Source organism: Phascolarctos cinereus, unplaced genomic scaffold (assembly GCF_003287225.1).
Source record: "Phascolarctos cinereus isolate Bilbo 61053 unplaced genomic scaffold, phaCin_HiC Scaffold_5;HRSCAF=322, whole genome shotgun sequence".
Taxonomy (NCBI): domain Eukaryota; kingdom Metazoa; phylum Chordata; class Mammalia; order Diprotodontia; family Phascolarctidae; genus Phascolarctos; species Phascolarctos cinereus.
In genome coordinates, this window is record NW_027555958.1 from 289,267,469 (window position 1) to 289,285,248 (window position 17,780).

A 17,780-nucleotide genomic window follows, 5' to 3' on the forward strand; every position below is an offset into this window, starting at 1 on the left:
TAGCTAGCCCTACTGGAGCTGAGAACTCCTAAGTTCAAGTGATATGTCAAGCCTCAAACTCCCCAGTGGCAATCGAGTGATAATTTCTGTTTTTTTTCTTCTTCTTCTTTGAATTCCTTCCCTACTTCAAGATCAGGAAGTGAGCTTTATAACATTTTTTCTACCAAAGTAGGCTTATCAGTTGCTATTCTACTTCCTTTGGTTTCTTTTAGCATATATTCTCTAGAAATGCATAGACAATTGGAGGAAATTCTGTCACTGGGGTTTTAGAGCAGGCTGGGTATTCTTAACTGCGAGGTGACACCTACCAGCCCGTTATTTAAACCAGATCTTCCCAAAGTTGTTTCTCTTTCTGTTTCCTGCCAGGCTCTCAGCTATTCCCCCACTAGTCTATCTGTGTGGAAATGCTGCTTTTCAGTACCTGGGTCCTGATGGCTTTCTTGTCCCTGCTCTCCTCTCCAGGTGAGGAAAATGGTAAAAATTTCTATTGGCCATAACTGTAAGTACTGGTTGGAAAAGCGAAAGCTGCTATCAGAGAAAGGGGTTAGCAAGGCTTGGGTAGTAACACTTTGCTTAGCTCTTCTAGGTGTTAGGGGGAGATACCTACCACTCTTTTTTTCTAGATCATGGAGCTGTTAATGTCCTTGGGACTCCAGAGCGACAGCTGCCCGTCTGAATGCAAATGTATTAAGAAGGCTGGAATGATACCCGTGGGCCAAGTGTGTCCTAGCCCCCAGTTCAGTTTAGCTCCCTGCTCCTTGAATTAAGACCCATCCTTGCCTTTTTTTGGTGAGGACAGGGGGACCAGCTTTTAACGATTCAAATTCTGGTTAAGACAGGATGAGATACTTATAAAATGCGTGGTGAGGTGCCTGGTAGCACCTAGTAAGCGTTTAACAAATATTCCGTCCTTCCGTCCATTACTGTTATGATAAGTGTGGTCCACACAGGTGGGGCCCAATGAGTAGACAGCATGAGGCTAGGGAGTCTGGGAAAGCTCCAGGAGATGCTATAAAGAGACTTAGCCCCATGCCTACACTTCAAAACTGGTTCTGTGTTGGGTCTGGGATCTCTTTCCCAGGCATCCAAAATCTGCCAAAGAGCAGCTGATGTCTCTATCCCTATACTCTCACAATTTTCTCTGATCTGGGCAACTCCCGAGTAATTAGAATGAATTTCCTTCCTTGTACTGAAGTCAAAATAGTACTAAAACCTATTCCTTCTGGGAAGAGAAAGTGAGGACAATGGGGAATCGAGGAGATGTTCCTAGTAAGGAAAAATAGCTTCTGTCCTCCAAATCGGCCTGGAGATCTCAGCAGTTGTAAGAAAATCCTCCCCCTGGGAGGGATTAAGAGGGCATGCTAAAAGCATAGGCCAAGATATAGCTAGCCACAAAGTTAGTAGTTTACCCAGTCAGGAAGGTTCATAACCTCAGTCATCTTAGATTCTTTACTCTTTTTGGTAAGAGCAGCCACCTGTTTTATGGAGGCTGGGCTGGACTTCTAAGGGGGAGGAAGGCCTTTTGGATTCCTTTCCACGTGATGCAGATAACAGAGAGATAGATTAGAGGTTTTACTGGAGCTCCTATTGTGCAGTGGGAATGCCTGTCTTCCTTCCCTAGCATGGCTTGTAGAGGTAAATGTGGAGACTGAGGGGACAAGCCTTTTTTATTTGAATTGGTATCTTTTTAACCTTAGAAATTGCAACCTTTTTACCCTTTGTCACCGTTGAAGTTGTTTTTATTGTATTTTGGGTCCATGAGTACTTCATTACATTCTAAGCCTGAGTCTGAATTACTGGACTGGCCTAAGTTAGATCTGGCCCAGAATATTTGATGTGGTCAACTGAGATTATTTTGCAACAATTTTGTGGTTAAATTGTTGAAGAGGGAGAAGGATGGTGTGGAAGAAAGGGCATTTTGGGTGATATCGTCAGATATAGGATTGTAGTGTTCTATGGCCAGAACACTGTTTGAGGTAGGTGGGGACCTATCTGAGTGGGATAAGGAGAAAGCCCCTCATCACCTTGTAGATTTAGTGGCATGCGCATTTAAGGAATTTGATAAGGAAAGTAAAAATGTGCCCAAATCACATATTCCTTGGTTCTCCTTGGTTGCTTTGGAAAAAGTGAATTGTTGACAAAGAAAATGAAGACAATCTTATTTTTGCATATTAGACAATTAGAGTCAGAAGGTGATGAGTTTTTTATCCTTAAAAACTATGCCTTGAAGGCAGAGGAATGACTCAGGGATATAGTGATAATATAGGTGGAACAGATAATGCTTAGGGAGACTGATGGGCTACAGATGGGAAATATGATCTCTGACCTAGAAGTTTCTCTGAAGGATGTGTTAAACCATGCCAAGACTAGGACTATAAAGGGAAAGGATAGGAGTGGGAATGACAAAGAAGACTGGAAACTAGAACACGAAATAAGAAATCCCCAGATTTATAACATTACTGTCTCCTGGGATATTACCTGTATGGAAAATTCCTCTATGATTAAGTGAGAAGGTGAGTAACTGCAGGAAAACATTTAAACAGCAAGATTAGAACATTAGAATAATGGCTTCTGAGGGTAGGGTTTAATGGGGACAACTCAGAGTTTTTGTAAGTTTCAGAGTTCAGTTGGCTGGGAGAACTTAACAGAAGATTTTTACTATGAAGTTTTGTTGTTGTTCAGCTTCATCCAACTCTTCACGACCCCTTTTGGAGTTTTCTTGGTAAAGATACTGGCATGGTTTGTCATTTCTTCTTCCAGTTCATTTTTACAGATGAGGAAACTGAGGCAAACAGGGTTAACTAGTAAGGGTCACACCACTAGTAAGTGTCTGAGGCTGGATTTGAACTCAGGAAGATGAGTCTTCCTGATTCCAGGCCCAGCGCTCTATCCAGGCCCAGCGCTCTAACTTGCCCATTGTGGGGTTAACTAAATAAATTAGACGTCCCAGATGAGGATTGTCTTTTGTCCCTTTTTCAGGTGGCTGAAATGGGGAGCTTTTCTTACTTATACCCATAGAGTTTAATCCCTTCTACAGTTGATTCTCTAAAGAGGGGTGAAATTTGTTGGGTTTTTTTTTTAAGATATAGGTTTGATAGACTGTGTGCCCTCTCTTTACAATCCCCTGTTCTGGATGACTAGCCTGCTTTAGGTACAACTAGAACCTGTCTTTTGGATGAAACCTTCACATGAATGGGGTCAAGTCTTTAGCTATGGCCTTCCCTACCAGACCATCATATAGGCCAGGGCAAATCAATCAGTGAAGTTTGAGCAACAGCTATCTGAGTAAATAGAGCTGTCTATACAAATAAATGTGTGAGAGATGAGAGGAGGCATGGAGTCCACTACCATGTTAGATGGGGAGAGGGTGGTGATACTGTTTCCTGTAAGGAGCTTCAGATATGGTTTTGAAACATAGGGTGGACAAAAAGTTGACAAGCAATTTTTTTTTTAGGCAATTGGGGTTAAGTGACTTGCCCAGGGTCACGCAGCTAGTAAGCATCAAATGTTTGGTCGGAGGCCGGATTTGAACTCAGGTACTCCTGACTTCAGGGCCAGTGCTCTATTCACTGCACCATCTAGCTGCCCCGACAAACATTTGTTAAGGGCCTACTACATTCCAGGCACTGTACTAAGTTCAGAGCACTCTATCCAGTCTACCATCTGGCTGCTTCTAGAGCATGGTGGTGCCCATCAAAGACATCACATGGCCTCTGCTTAACAGAATAAATAGACTGAGGCTATCACAAGAAGAGGAAAGGAGAAGAGAGAAGAGAGAGGGGTATATCCTCAATCTGGACAAAGGAGCCATAATGCTATATAGTAGTGGGTACAGGACGTGTAATCTCTTTAACTAAGAGCAATATAGCTAATTCGTCTCAACAATGTTCTTGAGGCCATAGTGACTGCCTTTAAAAGATGACTGACTTTTATCAGAGAAACTCATTCAAAAGATTTTTTTCCAAGTTCACTGTTTCCCTATTAATTCTAACTGAATTTTGTTTATATAAATGCTTTTCGATTTTAATGAAAATTGATCATTTTATCACTTGATCCTTTTAATTGAGAATTTTTACATCCAAAAAAGGTACCTCTTTCCCTGCTCCTCTAACTTGTTTATGATATGACCTTTATCTTCAGATCATGACTGCATTTAAAGTTGATCATAATGTATGGTTTGAGATGCTAGTCTGAGCCTAATTTCTGCTAGACTACTTTCCAGTTTTCCCAACAGTTTTTGTCAAATAGTGAATCTTTCCTCCCAGGAACTAAATTTTTTAAAAAATTTCTTTAAAGTAACCTTTTGGTAGTCACTTGAATTATGCTGACACAATCCAACTGTGAGAAATTAATATCTAATTAGTTAGGTCTGTTCATTTCTGTGAAGAAAATTTTGTAGTTGTAATAATTCTTGAGTGTGTCTTGACATGCAGTTCATATATATATATATATATATATATATATATATAAAATCCTATATTTATTTTGAATGGAATTTCTCCTTTTAGCTCTTCCTGCTGGGTTTTGTTAGTAATATACAGAAAGGTTGATTCTTTTCAAGGGGTTTATTTTATATATTGCTACTTTACTGAAGTTATTGTTTCAATTAAATTTTAGTTGAATCCTTCAAATACTCTAAGTAACCCATAATTTCATGTACCAGAAACAACAACGATAATTTTGGTCCCCCTTTGCCTATGCCTATTCCTTCAGGGTTTATTTTTCCCTTGTCTTCGTGCCCACAGCAGAGATTTCTAGAACTATATCAAATAGTAATAGTGATAACGAATATCCTTGATTTATGCTTGATTTTATTAGAGAAGTCTCTAATATTTCCCCATTACATATAATACAATTTTAGATAAATTTTATCATATTAAAGAAAGGCCCATTTATTTTATTCTTCATATTGGTTTTTTTTGTTTTTGTTTGGTGAGGCAATTGGGGTTAAGTGACTTGCCAAGGGTCACACAGCTAGTATGTGTCAAGTGTATGGTCTGAGACCAGATTTGAATTCAAGTCTTCCTGACTCCAGGGCCAGTGCTCTATCCTTCATATTGGTTTTTAAAGCAGAAATGGAGATTGTATTTTGTCAAAGTTTTTTCTGCATTGATATAAATGTGGCTTTTATTGTTTTATTATTATATTAATTTATTATAATACATAAGTATAATATTAAATGATACTAATATTACATTATTATGTCAGTCTAGTCTATTATTTATAGTTTCCCTAATATTAAACTGATCTTGTATTCCTGGTATAAATCCAAACTAGTTTTGGTATATATCTTTTTGTTATATTGTTGTAGTCTCTCTGATAATACTTTAATTTTTTCACCAATATTCATTAGGAACATTGGTCTGTAGTTCCCATCCACATTCTGATTTGTCTCTACCTGGTTTGATTATCAAAACTACATTTATATCACAAAAGAGGTGGTATGATATCTTTTATATTTTTGCAGACAGATTATATGATACTGGAAAAAATTATTCTTTGAATGTCTGATACTTGTAAATCCATCTAATCCTGAGGTCTTAAGCAGTTAATCTCTGACTCATTCAATTTCTTTTTTCCTTTTTTGGATATTGAAGAATTTAAATTATTTCTTGTGCTACTTGAGCATTTTGTATTTTTTAAAATATGCATCCATTTCATTTATAATTTTTGTTGGCACACACTTTGACACAAAAGTTTCCTTTCCATTTGTTGTGAATTCTCCTTTTTCACTTTTTATATTGGTAAATTAGTTTTCTTCTCCCTTAAAAAAAATTAGATTAGCTAAGACTTTATCAATTTTTTAAGGTAAGAAACCAGTTTCTAATTTTATCAATTCAGTAGTTCTTTTTTTTTATTGGTTATATTAATGCTAATTTTCAAAGTTTCTATTCTCATGAGTTTTTAAAAGTTTGATGCTTTTCCGTGTGTGTGTGTGTGTGTGTGTGTGCTCGATGTTGTTTTTTTTTTAGTTGCAGATCTCACTCTTTGATCTATCTTCTCTTTTATTGATGAAAGCTTAGAGATATAACTTTCCCTGCAAGGACTGCTTTGACTACATTCCAACAATTTTAGTATTTTGTCTCATTGTCATTATCTTTGATGAAATTATCTATTGTTTCTATGATTTGTTCTTTGGCCCACCAATTCTTTACAATTACATTAATTTTCTTTTAGGTTTGACTCTTTTCTTCAAAGCCTCTCTACTAATTATAATTTTATTGCATTGTGGTCAATAAAGGATGTATCTAATATTTCTGCTTTCTTGTACTTGTTTATGAAGTTTGTATATTCTGATACAGTAACTTTTTGTAAAGGTGCCATACACAGGTGAGAAATATGTTGAGAAATATGTATATGCCTTTCTTATTCTATTTATTAGCTGCCAGAAATCAATCATATTTAATTTTTTAAAATGTCTTTACCTTTATGGTTTTTTCCTTCTTTCATATTTATCGAGTTAGAATGTCTGGTTCTGAAAGAGATATATTAAGGTCCTCAACTATTACAGTCTTGATGTCTGTTTCTCTAGTTCAATTAACTTTTCCTTTAAGTATTTAGATGCTATGCAATTTGGTGGATTTATTCAATATGGATATGTCATTATCTATGGTGCTTTTAAGGATAATGTAAATTCCCTATCTTTTGTAACCATGTCTTTTACTGTGGCCTTGTCTAAGATCACGAATGCTACCCTTGTTTTTTTTTAATTCATCTGAAGCGTGACAAATTTCACCAGAGCCCATCATTTTAACTCTGTGTGACTCTAGGTTTTAAGTTTATTTCTTATAAATAATATATTATTGAATTCTGCATTTCAATCTATTCTCCAATCCCTTTCTGTTTTATGGGTAAGATTTCTAGAACCTCAGTGTTTCTCCTCACCCCACCCCTCTTGAAAGTTCTATATTACTCAAGGAAATGATTTAGGTCCCATTTGACAGGTTTCCTTCTACCACCTCCCCGCTCCCCCCCCCGCCCACTGCCCTTCATGGTTCAGACAACTTCCAAGAAAAAGTTTGTATAACTAAGAGGTGCTTCTCAAATATGAAGATGAGAGTAAGACTTCATCCTATTCCCATACAAGGAGGGAGTGGCTGTTCAGTAGAGGCTTCTAAAAGTACCAATATTTGATTGTGCTCCTAGGGAAAGGGGGTTTTGGTTAGTGAACGGGTGAACACAGAGTGGGTGACAGTACAATTCAAGCCCTAGGAAAGATTATGTGTCTTATTAGTGATTATAGTCTACAGGAAGATCAGGGAAGGCATCATGAAGGAGGAAGCACCAGAACTAGATCTTGAAGGTGAAGGGGGAGGATTTTGATAGAGGACATTTCAAAGAGGTTTAACTCTTGAGCATAGGTGTGGTGGTGGTGGGGAGGGTGGGACAGAGAATAGCCTAGTTTGGGTACATAAGGTAGGTACATTCAAAGGAGTAACTGGAGATAAAATAATAGAGGTAGTTTAGCTCAATATTGTAGATAATCTTCAATGCCATGCTAGAGAGGTCAGACTTCATTCAGTAGGGGACAACATGACTCTAGTTGTGTTTTAAGATTAATCTGGCATAAATATGGAGAATGGATCTGAAGAGGAAGGTTGAGGTGAGACCAATTAGGAAGACAAGGAAACAGGGTAATATAGTTTAAAAAATTTAAAAAGTAGGGAACCTGGGGGTCAAGAGGATCCGAGTTCAAATCCTAGTTTTCCCACTTACTCCTTATGTGACTTTAGTTAAGACACCACCATTCTGGGTCTTGGCATCCTCATTTGTTGATTGGCTAAGAGGAAAAGTAATGAGGGACTGAGTGATGGAAATAAAATGGACTGGATGTGAATGGTATTGGGCAGAGGCCAACATATGATGTAGTGGGGAAAATGCTGGACTTAGAGCCGAGAGGTCTAGGTTTAACTTCTAACTTTCACACTAGCTATGAAATCATATACAAGACACTTAACCTCTCTAGTATCAATTTACCTTTCTGTAAAATGGCATTAATAATATTTGTAATACCTACCTCACAGGATTGTTATGAGGATCAAATGAGATACTTATGTCAAGTGCTTTGCAAACCTTAAAGCCCTATATGTTAGCTATCTTTATTTTATTAATAATTGTTAATTAATAATCAATTGCCCTGACCCTAAATCCAGAAAATCTATGATATGTCTCCCTAAGCCACCCCTGCCAATGTCCTCACATCGGCAGAGTACAAGAGTACGTCCCACTTCATGCACACACACACAAGCACACAGGCATGCGTGCATACTCCTGAAATGCGGTATTTGCTGTTGCTTCTTCCAGTAGCAGGTGAGGAGCTATTTGAGGTGAGAATGTGGCCTGAGTGGCCTGTGGTCGAGGCTGGCAAGGACCTGTGGATCAACTGTAGCACCAACTGTACATCCCCTCAAGGAGGAGGCATTGAGACTCGTAACATAAAAATGACCACAATGAGGGAAGGGACTCACTGGAAGGCGTTTCACTTATCAAATTTCTCCGAGAATACCAACATCTTTTGTTACTTCATCTGCTCTGATATTCAAAAAAGGAAGTCTGTCAGTGTCATCGTATACCGTGAGTGGACAAGATCTGGCCCCTCCCCCAATCTCAGCCCAGCAGTGTGGGCTTCCCCCTCCACATTCCCTGTCTAGCATCCCTCTCTAACCCACTCAAGATGACAAATACAAGCTGTACAACAAGTAAATGTTCCATATGGGTAGTTTAATTGTTGGGGTGGGGAAAATGGTGGGATGTAGAACTTAAACTGGGGTCTTTTCAGTTTGTTATAATATTTCTAAATCACAAGGTTGTTACTTTTTTTTTTGTCCCCTAAGGCCCACCACAGCAGGTGACATTGAGCCTGCAGCCTTCCTGGGTAATTGTGGGTAAGAATTTCACCTTGACATGCCATGTGCCTAATGTGGTCCCGCTGGAGAACCTCACCCTCACTCTGCTCCAAGGCACCGAAAAGCTATACCGCCAGACCTTTGTGACTGTGCCTACGGCTCTGCAGGATGCCTGGCTCACCCTCAACGTCACAGCTCGAAGGGAAGATAGTAAGAGCAACTTCTCTTGCCATGCAGAGCTGGACCTCAGGCCACATCGGGAGCAGCTCTTCTCTGCTACCTCAGAGCCCAAGATGCTTGAGATATTTGGTGCGTCTGGCAGGACCCCGGGGGAAACTAGTTATGAGTCTGTTTTTTCTGCTTCCTCCTTTGGAGCTGTAGAAGCACTCTAAGCTCTGCTCTCAGCTTTTACCAGGAGGCTGCTCCTTGACAATGCTGGCAGCTAATCTATGACTCTCTCAACCCTGCTCACAGGGCTCCTTCTTCCTTTCAACATCTTTCCTACTTCCTTTTCCCCCATACAAATCCCATGATCTCTAGCTCTTTGCCCACCTTGTCCTAGAATCTTGGAGACCAAGGACTGTGAGCAGCTGGAGGTGAAAGCCTTAGGTGCCCAATCAGGGAAGCCTTTGGGAAGCCAAAAACCAAACTGCACTCTCCCTAGGAGGGGCAAATGCAGCCTAAGTAAGCTTCACCATTCAGGCTGCAGGGTCCTGTGGTGAGAACCTGACAAGCCTGACCCTTTGGCATGATGCTCAGGGCTAGAATGGTTTCCAGACTACAAGTTAGATCAGCAAAGATTCTTTGTTATCACTGTATCTCTTTGTAGCAAAAGGCCATCAGATGCTTGCCAGTACCTAGAACAAAGCGCTAAGGCTTCACCAGTTGAGTAAAAGTTAAGCCTCCTGGGAGCCAGCCTTTGGTGTCCTAGGAAATCAGCACCCTCCAGGACCCACGGTTCTGCTCAACCCAGGCTGACCTGGGAGGGGATGGTGCTCTCACACTGCTCCTTTCCCTTTCCAGAACCCTCCTGGAACAACCAGATGCTCGTCACCATCATCATCACGATTCTGCTGCTGCTGGTGTTTGTGATCTCAGTCTGCCTGTGTTTTGCTTATGGGCAACACTGGCGTCAACACCGAACAGGGGGATACGGGGTACTTGCTGCCTGGAGGAACTACAGAATCAGAGGCTTATGATCCAGAATGACTACAAGGACCCGAGGGGTGGGGGATGCCTTTGCTGTCATGGGTCATCCATAAGCCCCACATAGCTTAGTGAGTGGTGAGAAACAAAAGGGTGTGGGTGTGTGTGTCAGTGTGTGTCTGTGTGATGGGAATGGTCCATCTTTCCCAGAAGGGCCTTGGGAAAAGATACTCTGTTGGCCTTAATCCAAACTCCAAGTCTTGACGTCTTAATTGTTTTGTTTAGAAATCAAAATCTAAGCAGAGGACAGAAACACACTTACAGGATTTAACTCTCCTCTCTTTAGTTGCCCAAACCAGACCCTCCCACCATTCCCCCCTCCTTGATTCTCCCTCTCCACAACTCCACCCTCAGGGCCACTAGTTACTTCTCGTGGCCACGTTGTCCTTGCGGATTCTTCTGGGGCAGAGGGAATAAAGGAAGGCAGAGGGAAGCCTTTAAGAGCCTCGCATCAGCAAGAGTCAGGATGAAGATGCCCCTGGAGGGACAGGTGAGCCAGCAAAAGTGTATCTATGCTCTTAATCTTCTCCTCCCCTGCCCCATCTCTCTTCATCAGGGGTCAGAGAGATGTCCCAGGCAAAAATCCTGCCACAGCAAGGTCTGGCTGCAGCAATTTCCTCTGGGATTTGATCTTACCCTCTGCTTTCCTAAAATGGGCCTTGAAAATTAGGATAAAGAGAGGGAAGAAGGCAAAATTCTAGGCTTTCTACCATCCTCAGTCCTAAGTCTTGTAATGCCTCTTCTCTAGCCCTCTGTGACCCATATCACTCTTTTCCAAGTTACTCTTGAGACCTGATCAATATCAGCATTTACCTGATAACAAGTCTCCACTCCCTTCCCACATTCCATGCTAAATCAGTTCCAGTCCTTTCCACAACATTCCCCCAAAATTGGAGACAATATGAAACAGAGAGGCAAAAAGTACTGAATTTATAGTCAGAGAACATTGGTTCATGTGATCTATTTATTCCCTGTGCAGCTTTGGACAAGCCAGGTCTCCCTTCATAGTCAGAGAACATTGGTTCATGTGATCTATTTATTCCCTGTGCAGCTTTGGACAAGCCAGGTCTCCCTTCTGGACCTCAGTTTCTTCATCTGAAAAGTGCAAGGATTAGACTAGATAATCTCTAAACTCCCTCCCATCCCTGAATACTATAGTGGAAAAGGAACCGTACAGGGAAGGGCAGCGGTAGGATCAACCAGTCTACCGGGGGTAAGAAGTGCAAGCTAGCACTGCACAGGAGATATGAAGGATTGGAGAGGGTGGAGAGGAGATGGGAGCTGTAATGTGGCAGAGAGAAAAACAGAGAGAGAAGAGGAGGGAACCCTGATATCTGCTCCCTGGCTCTTTATTTCTACCCCAGCTCCCTAAAACACTGGACTCAGGAGTCAGGATTACTCTTAGCACTGGTCCTCCTCCCGTGGAGAGGTACCATATGGAGGTGAGTGAGGTACTTTGGGAGAGACTTTGGGGCTGGGGAGTCTAAGGACTGCAGGGGGGGTGACAGAGACAAACCAGAAACATGGCGCTAGGGGAAAAGGAGAAGTGGAGGGTGAGGCTCTTGGCCCCACAAGTTGCCTCGTCGGTAGCTGCCCAAGATGGGAGGTTGTAGAACACGTAACTCTCCTACCTTGTAGCCAAAGAAGCCAGTCCATCAGGGGTAGTGTCACAATTGTCCCTCTGCCACATCATAGTAGTCTAGGGAGAAAGTAACCCTCTTGGTACAGGAAAAAGAGAAAGGTCAGAAAAGCTGGATCGTGCGTAGAGAAGGGGATCTGCGTGGGCAGCCAGCTAGGAAGAGTGGAAGGGAACACATGATTACAAGGGAATCAAGCTCCCTTGCAGCACGAAGTCCATCTTACCAAGGCAATAAGCACAACTATATTGAAGAGAGGAAGATTGTGTTTGGTGGACCACAAATGCTTCCCCTGAAGCTTAAAGTCAAGTGTTTCTTCTACTCATTCTTGGTCCCAGTCCTGACTTTTCCCAACTTTGCCACATGGGGATGGTCGAAAAGTAGGTTGGGTAGAGCCCTACCTGAGGCAGGTGGTACATCAGCACCCACTGTCCCTGTGGCACTGGGAGGTGGGGGTGGGGGCACTCCTCTCCTGGATTAAAGGAGAGGAAAGACAAAGAATGGTCAGGGAATAGTGGATGTCTTTCATGTTCAACACCATAATCTGTCCTTGCCAATCCCTACCCCTAGATGACCTTTCCAAACCCGATTGTCTAGCAAAAAACCTTTTCCATCACTTTCTCCTCATGGCATCATCCATCCCCCTTTCCTTCAAATGTCAATCATATACCCTACCACCTGGCAGATGGGATGATCTGTGAGTCTCGAGGGAGATTCCTAAACTCTGAGCTTTCTGGGAGCCATGACTGATGTGGGTCTTGCACTGGACAGGGAAGCAGGGGGACTGGAGCTGGGGCTGGCCAGGGCAGGTAATGGTGGTGAAACACTAGTATCTCCTCCTCGTCCTCCTCTCCTTCATCCTGCAGGCTCAGCATATTGACCTGAGAAGGAAGGGAAGAAGGGATGTTTAATCAGATTTCTACCAAGCAAAGGTATTCCCTTTGGAATTCCATTCCCTTTTCTCTCCCATCCCTCTTTTCCTCTCCAAGACCTTAAAGTTCCAACCATTAGCCTCCAGTCCTCTCTGTGTCCCCCTGCCGACATCCTATTCTCAAGTGAAGTCCTATCTAAACCAATCCAACCTCCTCCAACAGCAGAGGAAAATAAGGTACAGTCCTGGTGGATAGAGAATAACTACCACTATTTATCTCTCTCCCTCCTCTGCCTTCTTCAGGGGAGAATGCTCAAGGAATGGTCTGAATCCCTAGACCAATGATTTGATTGCTCATTCCTATCAGTAAAAATGTTTGGAGTATGTAACCTTAATATATGTATATTTGCTTATTTATAAATTATATATGCTACTGTTTTAAGAATTATGTACATAATAAAACACATCAAAAAGAATGAAATAAAGATGAAATAATATTTGATACCATAGTTAATAGGGAACCACTAGAGTTTATTGATAAGGGAGTGACATAATCTGATGTTTACTTCAAGAAAATCACTTTGGCAGCTGTGTGTGGAGGATGGATTGGAGAGAAGAAACTTGAAACAGAGAGACCTGCTGGAAGCTATGAGAAGTGATGAGAACCTGATGAACTAGGATGGTGGCTCTGTGAGTGGAGAGAAGGGGATGGATTTGAGAGATGTTGTGGAGAGAAGAATTGCTTGAATATGTAGGGGGAAGTAGTGAGGAGTCAAGGATGACATCATGATTGTGAATCTGAGCGACTAGAAGAATGGAAGTATCTTCAAAAGCAGTAAGGTCAGTGTGGAAGAAAGTTGAGTTTGAGGTTAAAGAAAATGTAATGAGATCTTTGACCTGTCCCAACACATCTGTGCTTGCTCATTATGGGCAACTCACTCTATCCCATCCACTGACTTGAGGAAGAGAACCCACCCTCCAAGGTGCACCTGCTACAGCTTCTGAGCTGAACTGATGGGGAGGGGTGGGCTGCTCCAGGCAGGGAGAGATAGCTGCTGTGGTGCTCAGTGGGGTTTGATTATAACTACCCTCAGGAAACAATACCTGGTTCAGAAGAGGTAGGCTAGGAGTAGCTAGAGTAGGACAGATAGAGTGTGAAAGTACTAGAAGATAAGGGTGGGTGTGGTTATGGTGGAGACAAATAGTGTGAAGACTGGTTATTCATATTATTATTATTAATATTCATATTCCCACCCTCTGATTAGCTGATCACATAGTCCTTGGGGTCCTGCCATAATGTCCCTAGGAGGCTCCAGCACCTGCTTTGGGGACCACTGCCCTAGACACTGCTGAGTGACCAGGTATTCTAGGGGCATGCCAAGTCTAAGTTGGGGGTGACACCCTATCGTATCTCTCCACACAGTTCTATTACAAGGATCCCTGGCCAAAAAAAACAGAAACCTTGCACCATCCCCTGCCAGGGTCAACAAACCTGGGAAGTCAGGTGCTTGGAGTCAAGGGCACTCATTGTCAGGCGACTCATGAGCAGCTGGTGCATTTGCACGTTCTGTAGCATCATCAGTGACAGTAGGTCTAGTTAGGGAAATTGATTAGAAGGGGGTGACCAACAATCCTAACCCCAGCGAGGTCCTGAAAGCCTCTTCCCTAGGCAGATTCAAAATTAGTAGCCAGAGATGGGGACAGGGAGCTGATTAGTAGGGCAGAAGGAGTGGCTGGAAAATGAGAGAGATGAGGGAGGTCTGGAAATCTCACCTTCCTTCATGTGTCCTGGCTGATGAGGAGGTACCCAAGCCTCTGGGAGAGACTGCAGGATAGTTACTGAAGGCTGAAGGGTTGGGACACAAGTTCAGACCAGGCTAGGCCAAGACAGGGGGATAAGAGACCTGTGGTACCTGTACCCCATGTCACCCTCTTCCTCTCCGTCAGAACAAGGTTAAGTACTTAGTCTCCTTGGGGCTGTGTGTGAGATCGCTCATTCTTCCCGTCCTGATCAAAGCCACATTCTCCACCCTCTAACATATTTCTGCCTTCTCTCTCTCCATTTGGCAGCATGACATAGAGGAGCGTTGAAGTCTGATACATACTTGCTATGTCAGTCACCCTGGGCAAGTCACTTAGACAACTCTCTGAGACTTTGGGTTTCAGAGAGGGTGCCGAACTGCATTAGTAGAGGGAATTTCCTCACCTGGTCCCCTATCCCAATGAAATCACGGGTCCAGCCCCTATCCCCCTCCTTCCACACCCCAAGTTCTCTCTCCCCCCATCTGGTCCACGTCCTCTTCTCCGCCCCCCCCTTCTTCTGGGGGTCTGTGTTCTCCCCCACCCCAACCTCTCCGTCCCTCAGGTAAGCCTCTGATTCACACACATCCCAGCCCCCTTTCTCACCGCTGGGGCCTGCAGCTGAGCGACCTGAGCGCCGGGGCCAGCAGAGCTCCAGGCATCTCTCCAGGCCATGGCGAGACCTCTGAGAGGCAGGTGGTTACCATGACGACACTCTCATACAACCCGAGAGTCTGGGGGACCGAAAGGGTGGGACCTAAGGACGAGGGAGTGCTGCTGAGTGGCGCTGGCCGGGAGCCGAAGGGAGGCAGGCCAATGAGAGGAAGGGGCGGGACTCCAAGAGAGGAGTGGACCAATGAATGAGGGAAAGGGTGGGGAGGGGTCTAAGGAAAGAGGAGGTGGACCAATGAGGGATTAAGGTGGGACAGGGAAGGAAGACGACCAGGGAAGGGGAGGGATGGGGCGGTAGGGAAAAGAGAGAGGCGGAATAATGAGGAAAAAAGTAGGGCTCCAGTGGAGGGTTGAAGAAGGCTAAGTAAGATTAAATACCGGGAGGAATGGGGCGGTAAGGAAAGGAAGGGAGGCAGGCCAATGAGAGGAAAGGGTGAGGCGCCGGGGAAGGGAGACAGACCAATGAAGGAAAAGGATGGGGGCGAGAGGACCAATGAGGGAGCGAGGGCGGGGCATAGGGAGGAGCCGTGTTTCTAGAGGAGAAGGGAATTTCAATCAATCAGTTAATCAACATTTGTTGAGCACCTTCTGTATGCTAGACACTGTGCAAAGCGCTTGGGATACAAAAAGAGGCAGAAGACCTCAGAGAAACTTCATGGGTTATGGGCTACTGGACCAATGTCCACTTCTCCCTGAGCCTTCTTTCTGCAGTCCAGAGGTCCTGCCTTCTTGAGCTTCAGCTTTTTTGTTCCATGTCCCAGTCTACACTTTTGTCCTCTATTCCTGGGGAGCTCCTATTCTGGTCAGGGCAAACTCCAGTTTTATGTCAAGAGATAAGGGCAAGAATTAAGTATTCTCTTCAGTCCTGCCTCCTCCATGGGGCATCAGGTCTGTTTTTCCACCCATCCATTGGTTGAACATCTTCACCCAGATGTCTCACCAAACTCAGCATGAACTAAATTCTTCATTCTTCCCTGCCCGTCCTACAGATTTAAAAATTTCCATTAATTGGCATCACCAATCAAGGACAAAGGTCAAACAACAACTTGAGTGATGAGGTACATCTTGAGAGCCATCTAAGCCACCTGAACTCTAAATCTATGATCCTATGAACTATAGGCTCAAGATTAGAAAGGAAGCAAAGTGAAGTCAGAACAAAGGTTAGAAAAAGTAATGAGTAATATAAGAACTAGAGGTCAAAATGAGAGCAAAGAATAGGTTCAGGAGAGAGGAAGAGGAATAGGGAGAGATGGAATGATAGGAAGCTATGGTCAGGTAGAGGAACGTCAGAATTTTTGATTAAGGAAGTGGAATGCTTTTGGAGAATGGTGAGATCCAGGTTGTGATTGTCTCTATGTATGATTGAGGTAGAGTAGGTCAGGATTTGAAGAGGCTAAAGAACTGGGAGGTTAGGAAATCTGAGGGAGCATGAATATGGATGATGAAGTCTCCTAGCACAATGGGAAGAGTTGGAGAAAAAGGAAAACAATGAACCTGGGGATGTGCACCTTGAGAAAGGGACAATATCCTGGGTGTATTGTACAACGTGGAAAATTTTGGGTGAATTTCAAAGGAGAACAGGTTGCTAAATGAAGGTGATAAAGGGAGAATATAGAATGAGAGTACGGTATTCACAGTAGAGTATTCACTCTCCAGGCCTCAGAACTGTTGTTAGTTAAGGGGATGTCTACTCCAAGCATGTGAAGACTTCCCATTTCTCTCCTGAAGAATGGGCAGATGAGAATAATTTATACCAACAGCTATGAAGGCAGCTAAAACGGGTGGTATGGAGTGCTTAGATTTTGGTCAGACATTAAAGATGTCAAGGTCATCCACTACATCTTGGACCTCACCAATCATCCTGACTTTTGTCTTGCTACTGGACTTTGGAAGAAAGAGGCTGACAACTTTGTGCAACTTTGCCTCACTTAAATCCAATTCTCGTGTAAGTCAATACATCAGCTCATGATGTTACTGGTCCTCTTTGAAAATGAAGGTGAAACAACAATATTCACTCTCCAGGGCCAGCATGTGGAACAGTGTGAGTGTGGATATAGTCAACGCTAAAGAAGATGGTCCAAGATGCAGTTTCAGTAGGCATGAACCAGGTCTCAGTGAAGATTATCTTATGGAAGGATTGTAAGAGAAGAGTTCCAGCCTGAAGGGAAATTTGTGGAAGACTTGGGCAGGTTGGTAGAGAGACTTGAGGCTTTTTTCAGGCCAACATATTGCATCAAAGCATTCAGACTTTTCTGCTGACAGATATGCATAATAAAGACAGGAATGTGGCCTGCTAGGGTAGAGGACAACAACCTTGCCTCCTTAGCTGGCTCAAATTCTTTTAGGTACTAAACTCTAAAGATTTTGGGAGCACATAAGAGTATCTTCTAGGGCAGCTAGATGGTGCAGTGGATAGAGCACCCAGCCAAGAGTCAGGAAGACCTGAGTTTAAATCCAGTCTCAGACACTTACTAGCTGTGTGATCCTGGGCAAGTCACTTCAGCCTGTTTACCTCAGTTTCCTCACCTGTAAAATGAGCTGGAGAAGGAAATGGCAAACCACTCCAGCATTTTTGTCAAGAAAACTCCAAATAGGGTCATGAAGAGTCAGACTGGACTGAACAACAGCAAAAAGAGTATCTAACCCTAAGAGAGGTAAGTAACCAAGAGCTTGCTTCCTTCTAGAGGCCCAGACAAGGTTGTTGTTTGACCTTTGTTCTTGAAGAGGATCATGACATCAGGAAGGTGA

The 17,780-nt window shown here is 43.1% G+C and overlaps 2 protein-coding genes across 12 annotated transcripts; one reads left to right on the plus strand and one right to left on the minus strand.

The window, feature by feature from the left end:
* The first annotated feature begins 219 nt into the window (after positions 1-219).
* On the plus strand, positions 220-12,957 carry ICAM2 (intercellular adhesion molecule 2). 3 transcript variants are annotated; one of them, XM_078155936.1, is made up of 4 exons: positions 220-474; positions 8,305-8,574; positions 8,835-9,155; positions 9,870-10,243. In XM_078155936.1, the coding sequence occupies exons 1-4, from the start codon at positions 405-407 to the stop codon at positions 10,043-10,045; spliced, it is 837 nt and encodes a 278-aa protein (XP_078012062.1). In that variant the 5' UTR covers positions 220-404; the 3' UTR covers positions 10,046-10,243. The 3 variants fall into 3 exon arrangements, with proteins under 3 accessions (XP_078012062.1, XP_020858210.1, XP_020858209.1); XM_021002551.2 differs by having other exon boundaries at positions 221-462; positions 8,308-8,574; positions 9,870-12,957; XM_021002550.2 differs by having other exon boundaries at positions 225-462; positions 9,870-12,957.
* PRR29 (proline rich 29) lies at positions 10,999-15,446 on the minus strand. Of its 9 annotated transcripts, none has more exons than XM_021002559.2 (7): positions 14,967-15,438; positions 14,334-14,406; positions 14,053-14,153; positions 12,368-12,570; positions 12,091-12,161; positions 11,684-11,751; positions 10,999-11,147 (listed from the first exon to the last, which is right to left on the minus strand). In XM_021002559.2, exons 1-6 carry the CDS (start codon positions 15,033-15,035, stop codon positions 11,720-11,722), a joined length of 549 nt encoding a protein of 182 aa, XP_020858218.1. In that variant the 5' UTR covers positions 15,036-15,438; the 3' UTR covers positions 10,999-11,147; positions 11,684-11,719. The 9 variants fall into 9 exon arrangements, 8 of the variants coding, with proteins under 8 accessions (XP_020858218.1, XP_020858216.1, XP_020858215.1 ...); XM_021002557.2 differs by having other exon boundaries at positions 12,365-12,570; positions 14,967-15,437; XR_002327577.2 differs by lacking the exon at positions 12,091-12,161 and having other exon boundaries at positions 11,684-11,844; positions 12,365-12,570; positions 14,967-15,446.
* Positions 15,447-17,780: the final 2,334 nt, after the last annotated feature.